An 8,119-nucleotide genomic window follows, 5' to 3' on the forward strand; every position below is an offset into this window, starting at 1 on the left:
CTCTCCCCGTCCTATCCAGTGGTAATAATCCCCGCTTAATGTAATTGGGCTCTGTAATCTTTGGTTAGCAACAATCATCCTAATAGTTAGCCGGGCTTTTTGTCCACACGAGTGTCCCCGTCCGCTGACGTCTAGCCTCTCGATGTGGCCAATTAAATCTGGATCTCCCCAAACTCCGCTCAGCAAACGTATCTGCTGACGACAGAGTAGAATGCAGCACTGCCTGGTGGTCAGGCTTGGGGAGTCATTATAACATGTAACGGGATTACTAGTATATTTTTAAAGAATGGCGACTTCTTACAGGATTACAATGCTACGATAGATTTGATAGAGGACATATTACACTAATTTTCAGGTTCATATTTATATCTATTGTCTCTACTGTGACATGTCTCCATGCTTTAATGTTCAGAAAGCTCTTTATTTGTTCTCATACTGTCTGTGCTGCAGCACCTCTTTTCACCCTCTGTCTGAAACCAGAGCCCAGTTTGCTCTGATTGGTTAGCTGGCCGGCTCTGTTGTGATTGGTCAACCGCTTAGAGATGTCCCGCCCCTTTAGCCTATTACGTAGAATGTGTGGGAGCGCTAGCCAATAGAAGCGCAAGTGTTACATAGTGATGTCATCATGTTACAGAAGTAAACAAAGGAGTCCAACAGAGGCGTTTTAGGCGGGGGGGGGGGGTCAGAAACACAGGGATTTTAGCCTTTGCAGACCATTTACATGCACAAACATATATATAACACACTTCAGGACAGGGGTAACCCCAAAAAGCATAATAGGGTCTCTTTAAAATAAAACAACATATTGTGAGGCACATGCGCTCACATCATCAGTCATCCTGGCTTCTAGTTCAAAGAGTGCTTTGTTAGTTATTCAGTAAATGTTATATATTCTCTTGCGTTTAATAGCATTGCATTTGATATTGAGGTAATCCAAAAGTAACAGGAAGTAATTAGGTTACATGACTTGAGACACACTTAGATTAGGTTTCTGATTACATTTCTTTACAGGTACGTATCAATTGTAATGGATTACATTATAGGTAACTCCGCAGCTCTGCTAGCGTTGCATGTATTACTGTTCAAGTGATATATAGCTCACAGAGAAGCGAGTAGATTGGGACAACTGCTGCTGATGCAACGTGACAAGAGGAGAACAATGCACTCAAAACTAAAAAAATGTAGGCTTGTGTCAAAACAGATCTGAAACCAGAGTTTTTATTTGAACAAAAAGGGGAACTGCATGATGAAGAATGACTGTCCTTGTAGCTGGAGAGTGTAGACGCATGAATATGTTCACTGTGTTCACTCTGTTACCAAAAACAAAACGGATTAAGGGTAATGACATAAGGTTGGGTTTTGGTATGCGCTGTCCCTGAACCAGTGATCACTATGGAAACTGTGTGTGTTGTGTGTGTGTGTGTGTGTGTGTGTGTGTGTGGGTGTGTGTGTGTGTGTGTGTGTGTGTGTGTGTGTGTGTGTGTGTGTGTGTGTGTGTGTGTGTGTGTGTGTGTGTGTGTGGTGTGTGTGTGTGTGTGTGTGTGTGTGTGTGTGTGTGTGTGTGTGTGTGTGTGTGTGTGTGTGTGTGTGTGTGTGCCTTTAATCTGAGCTGCACAGTTGAGCTGCAGGTCCCACAGATTTGATATATTAAAGTGTAATCTTCAATCATCTCTAATCTATCAGATCACCGATTGCTCCTCTGGCTGCCGTGACCCCTGTGTGGAGGTGTGTGGTGTGGTGTGTGTGTGTGTGTGTGTGTGTGTGTGTGTGTGTGTTGTGTGTGTGTGTGTGTGTGTGTTTGTGTGTGTGTGGTGTGTGTGTGGTGTGTGTGTGTGTGTGTGTGTGTGTGTGTGTGTGTGTGTGTGGTGTGTGTGTGTGTGTGTGTGTGTGTGTGTGTGCTAGTGAGTGTGTGTGTGTGTGTGCTCGTGCATGTGTGTGTGAACGTGAGTGTGTGTGTGTGTATGTGTGTGTGTATGTGTATGTGGTGTGTGTGTGTGTGTGTGTGTGTGTGTGTGTGTGTGTGTGTGTGTGTGTGTGGGTGTGTGTGTGTGGGTGGGTGTGTGTGTATGTGTGTGTGTATGTGTGTGTGTGTGTGTGTGTGTGTGTGTGTGTGTGTGTGTGTGTGTGTGTGTGTGTGTGTGTGTGTGTGTGTGTGTGTGTGCTCGTGCATGTGTGTGAGTGTGTCCCCCAAATAAACACATTTCACTTTCATCTTTTTATATCTCCATTTCCCATATTCCCTCCCACACACGTTGCAATGGGCTGTAGTGCAGCGGTGTTAGAGTGACACCTGCTGGTAGAAGAAGGAAGTGGCCCCTAAAGGGAGTAGATACTGAAAATGTGAAATGCAATCACTATTAAGATTAATTGAGTACTTGTTAAGAGGGAAATTACATTGAAATCACTATTTAATTTTCTATAGCCCTGGTTGATGAGAGTAGGTATATGGCTTATTAGTTTTTTGTATGACTGAAAAAGCTATTTAAACCTGACGACATTTAGTTTACACTGATGGCAAATTGAGAACATATTCAGGCACACTCTTTATGTTGACGGGAGCAATCTAAAAGCTATTTAAAGTGACCATAAATAACATTTACATGACCACAATAACAACAATCGTATACATTTGTTCTGGTGATGTCTTCATAAAAGATGACGGAAGGCAGGTGTATTTGGAAACCTCAGTAGGAGCTTTAAATATAAGAATAAACTGAAGCAGCTTAATAAAGTTTAGCCATTGTTCATTTCATTACTCACATGTTAAAATGTCAGCTGTGAAAAAAGCCTTATTTCCTAAACATGAGGGATGACGTGTAGGCGATTCATAAAAAAGGCACTTGCAAACCAAACGTGTTACTTTAAAGTATATATTTTTTTAAAAGATTTTCTCGGACACCTTGCCTCTTTTCAAGTAACAGGGGATGACTCTATTAAAATGGTATAATAAAAGTCCCATGATAGTATTTTACACCAAGATTATTTTCTACATTGAACTTCCGCCTCCTTCAAGTCATCAAAATATCTTGTTGCAGAGACACATGCTTTGAATCCACAGCAGGGTCAATAAGACAGCTGCTCAGAGGTCAGGAACACAAGCTGTGGTTTCAACAGGAAGCTCCGTTGAGTCTGTGAGAAACTGTGTGACTGGATCTTCTCTCAATTAAGAGAGAAAGTCCAGTGTGAATGTCTGCCTGTGCGTGTTGCATTACTTTACAATACTGTATGGGTTAAAGTGGGCTTTTACCATTAGCACAAAACAAGGCCTCGCACATAATAACAAATTAAAAGACTAGAAATGAACAATTCTAAAATATAAACATCACAAAATCGAATAAATCAGAATCAGAAACAGGTTTATTACCAGGTAGGTTTACACGTACGAGGAATTTGACTTGGTGTCGTGGTGCATACATAAAAAATAACATGAACAAATATTACAAATAATACAAAATATAGCAGTATTTACATAGAAATAGAATGGAATAAAATATGGAATAACATTTGGCAGTTAAAGCCATGAGTTTGTATTTTTACACTGACGATGCTGTGTAGTTAGCTGAAAATAATGCTCACCCGTGGATCAGAGGGTTAGGGTTAGCAGAGGCCTGTACTACGAAGCCGGATTTTCGCTTAGCGAGGTAACTTCAGGGTAAACTCTGGGTTTCCGTCTGTTTTCATCTGACTATTATAACATTAGCGTTAAGAAAGCTTACTTAAATATCTGCCACGACATAAGTAACCGGATCAGAGTAACATTAAGTACAGTCCGCGGCACTGTGAGTGCAGACGGTGATGTGTCCCATTATCATTCATATCATATCACATCATAATGTATCATATATTTCCTTATCTGAGTCAGCTTCTTGAGCCGTATCTGGCCGTGCAACACTCACAGTGTCACATACTGTATGCAGAAGTATTATTTTAAGCAACACATTAAGTTGACGAAACACTCGAGTCAAATGTAATTAAAGTCAGATCCACTCGTGTCTAAGACGGAAGTATGACGCTGCGCTGTCAGTACGCTTCTCCATGTTTGTGATTGGTCAAATGTTGCTAGCCCCGCCCCTTTCATGTGAACGCGCACTCAGCTGGACAGAGAGAAACCCTGGCTTGAGTTACAGAGTAGATAACCAGCGTTGTAGGACAGTTTAGCGAGAGCGCGTTTGTTTTGGGTTAGTTAAGCCGGGTAACTCAAACATATCCAGGGTATGTTGAACTGGATTCGTAGTACAGGCCCCAGGTCTGTCTGTTACCATTATCCTCTCAAATAAGATAAAGATGAGATGTACTTTATTAATCCCTATTTGAGACCTTACGCATGTTGCAACCCCTTGTTAAAGAAACTGTTTATCTAAATTGAAGTACTATTGGATGTAAGATAAGATAAGATGGACCTTTATTAATCCCTGTGCGGACATTCAGTAGTTTAACAGCAACAGGGTAAGAATGAAAAACAGGACAGCAGATTCACACAGATTAATACAATTAAAGATAACATCAAAGATACAAATAAAAATGATAAAAAAAAACTGTGAAATAAGAGATGAATTAAAGTGAACATATATACATATTGGGTCATAAACATATTAGATATATTTACATGAATGTGTAGAAACAGTGTGTATTTGATGTCTAGTAATTGTGTCACATTGTTGATGTAAAGGGGAATGTGGGAAAATAACTAATAAAGAATACATTTTTCAAAAAAACACCCGTGGATCAAGTCTGTCTCTAACCATTATTATCCTCCCCTCCCCCCCCACAGGAAGCCGTCCCACCCCCTGCTGAACTCCTTCATCCGTCACATGGGTCAGGGGGCCCAGGGCCACTGGGAGTCTCCGCTGGGCTCCGTCCCCCGCCTGCCCAACCACAGCGCCTGTGAGATGGGAGAACTCACGCAGACAGGTGGGCTGGAACCACATGATTTACATTTTTATCATCAACCAGAGCTGTACAAATACACTGTACACTGACCAGTTTGCATTGCATTTTTATTTAATCCGTTCATGGTATGCACAACTTAATGTATAACAATTATTTACAAAACATGTCTCTATAAACACACGGTACTTTTTTTTTAAAGCTTTATACCCCAAATCAGCACTTTTGAAACAGGAAGTGAAATAGAGGGATATGAGGCATGGCTAGAATGGGTGATCTGTTTGGTATTTTGAGCAAAACACTTCATAGAATTTTTTTTAATATATTTGTATATATCTGAGACCTATGCTATTGCCTAAAAATAGCATGATAGGTCCCCTTTAACTAAATTAGGAAAAACTTCAATAGAAACGTTGGATGAAAATAAAAAAGACATTCAGTGTAGCCCAGATTTTCTTCTGACCAATGTAGTAATAAACAATTCTGCAAATGAACCTACAAGTAATTAACAGTTAACATTAGAGCAATATCAATTCAATCTTGTTTAATTTCCCCCAGGTGTGGTTCAGCACCTGCGCAACGGGCAGCTCCTCCACAAAGCCTACAGGCGGCACAGCTTCCCCCCCGCAGACTGGACGCCCCGCCAGGTGTGGCTGGAGACCACCGGTAAAAGCCGCACCCTGCAGAGCGGACTAGCCTTCCTCTACGGCCTGCTGCCGGACTTCGATTGGACGAAACTGACCGTCCGTCACCAGTGGAGCACGTTGTTCTGCGGCTCGGCGTGCGACTGCCCCGCCAGAAACAGACACCTGGAGGAGGAGCAGAGGAGACAGTACCGCCTCAGGGTGAGCGACACCCAGCTGGAGAGGACGTACGCTGACATGGCTCGCACTTTAGGTCTTCTAACCCGACAGCTGAGGGCCGCAAACCCCATCGACTCCCTGCTGTGCCACCTGTGCCACGGCATCTCTTTCCCATGTGTTCCTACGGGAGACGGCACATACGGATGCCTCACGATGGCTCAGTTTGCCGTCATTCGTCGGCAGCAGCTCGACGATGAGGTGGATCGGAGACGAGTGGGGCTGTATCATAAATACGCCATCTTGGCCATGTACCCCTACCTCAATCGGACTGCCACAAAGATGGAGCGTGTCGCCAAGGACAACGAGGCGGGCAGAGCGCGGCGGGCAGGAGGCGAGGAGGTCTTCTCGTTGTCTTCAGCCCACGATGTTACCGTGGCGCCGCTGCTCAGCGCTTTGGGGCTCGAGGAGGCACGATTCCCACGTTTTGCTGCACGATTAGTCTTTGAACTGTGGAAGAGTCCTCCCGCCACGCGAGGACAACAGAAGAAGAAAGCCGGGAAAGGTGACAAGTCGAAGGTGAAAGACGGAGAAGTGTTCATCAGGGTGCTTTACAACGGCGAGGACGTGACATATCACACGTCTTTCTGTCGCTCACACGTCACAAACACCAACCAGCCGCTCTGCCCTCTGAAGAACTTCCTGTCTTTTGTCAGGAGAGACATGTTCAGTGTGGTCAACGCCACGTCCTACCATGAGGCGTGCTACAAGCGCCCTGTTTGATGGAGAGGAGGGTGAAGATTGTGTCACTTTTTTGCGTTTCGTTTTCCACTTTTGAAGATGGTGCACTTTTATGCTGCTCATACAATTCCTACATCTTTTTAAATGTATATTACGGTACATTCCTGAGCACACGCACACACACACACAGTACTGTACATCACGTCTTTGTAAGATCGGTATCTAACCTTTTTTGGTCTGTTTTCCTAAGCGTCTTCGTAAGAGTCATTCAAGGGAAGTTGTATGGCACTTAGCCACTTTATTCCTATATTCCATATTACCATGGAATTCCAGTATTTCCCAAATGCTTGCAATAAAAAGGAATATTGAAACGGGGAAATAATATGCTGAAATAATGATTCATGAGTAATATTTTGAGTACAATAAATCTTTTCAATGAAAATTACACTTTGGGCTAGTTATGGCCACATTACTCAATATGACTCATGTGTATTAGCATTCATTTTAATATTTATTCATTGCATTCTCTGTTTAATGATGAGGGTTATTTCTATACTTTGACACGTTGCTGTACTGTAGGTCTTTTCTTCTACTTGTTTTGGTAAGACTGACTGTGGTACTTTGAAACTGACAAGTGATTTTTGTTTTCTTACATTTATTTACAACTGCAGAACTGAATCTGCATTCATATCAATTGGTGATTTAACAGATACACTTTTTTTATTTTGCTTGTTGTAAACTGAATCAAATAAAGGTTCATTCTGCGCAGAAATGTTCAAATCAATTGATGAAAAGTGGTTTCCTGGATCCTGGTGGTATGTTGGTATCAGAGGTGTGAAGTATTAAAGGGGACCTATCATGCAAAATGCACTTTTTGATGTCCTTTATTCATAACTATGTGTCCCCGGTGTGTCGGGGAGACTCACGCAGCGTCAGAAAATAAAACCCTTTCTCTTTTCCTCCGTACCCACATCTTTTAAAAACGGAGTGGATACAGATTTGCTGCCGATATTACGTAATTTCGGATGGCGGACCCACAGAGAGTTGCTATCAGAAACAATGCCTGACGTGTTTTGGACGTAATCTCGTCTTTGTTTACATTAGCAAGCCTCGCTAACACTCAGAACCTGTACTGGAGAGCACATGTGTTTAAAAAGCAGGAAATAAAAAAAGGAAATCACCTTGTGATAAACCCGCAAGAGAAAAAGCATTTGAGCTCCATACTGTTTCAGAAATAATCCTTGATGTGGTTTAGAACAGGATGGCGTTTTATCACAGCAGAATTTAACTTTATCTCCGGTAGAATTCTGAGCAGGCATTAGCTCCGCCTCCTCTTTTTTTGTTTTCAAGCTAAGGACCCAAAATCCGTGTTTCTCTGTGGGTGTTTCTCAATCGCGAGTACGCTTGCTTGGTAGCACATGTCTGCCGAGCATCTTGCTTCAGAAGCGAGGCAAGAATACTTCCTGCCATTCGGAAAACAAAGAGTGGAACAGGCTAGCAAGTGTGCAGGTGTGCGTCATATGAGAGGCCCCGCCTTACATCTTCCGCCACAGATTTGGGGAAATTGGTCCGTGCGCAAAGCATTGTGGGGATTTTAAGACCGCGAAGTCTACTCATGTGCAGCCTCGATATTTCTCCAAACGGAGTACGCCGGGCTCGGTAGATTTCCAAGTATGCTGGAGATTGGAACA

At 42.8% G+C, this 8,119-nt stretch overlaps 1 protein-coding gene across 2 annotated transcripts in view; it reads left to right on the top strand.

Annotated features, from left to right (window-relative positions):
- Positions 1–7,296, top strand: part of pxylp1 (2-phosphoxylose phosphatase 1) — a 35,486-nt gene extending 28,190 nt beyond the window's left edge. For both annotated transcript variants that reach the window (XM_034122277.1, XM_034122276.1), the window contains 2 exons: positions 4,772–4,911; positions 5,446–7,296. In XM_034122277.1, the coding sequence (XP_033978168.1) occupies positions 4,772–4,911; positions 5,446–6,470 (1,165 nt within the window). In that variant the 3' untranslated portion in view covers positions 6,471–7,296. The remainder of the gene's footprint in view (positions 1–4,771; positions 4,912–5,445) is intronic.
- Positions 7,297–8,119: the final 823 nt, after the last annotated feature.

Source organism: Trematomus bernacchii, unplaced genomic scaffold, assembly GCF_902827165.1.
Source record: "Trematomus bernacchii unplaced genomic scaffold, fTreBer1.1, whole genome shotgun sequence".
Lineage (NCBI taxonomy): Eukaryota > Metazoa > Chordata > Actinopteri > Perciformes > Nototheniidae > Trematomus > Trematomus bernacchii.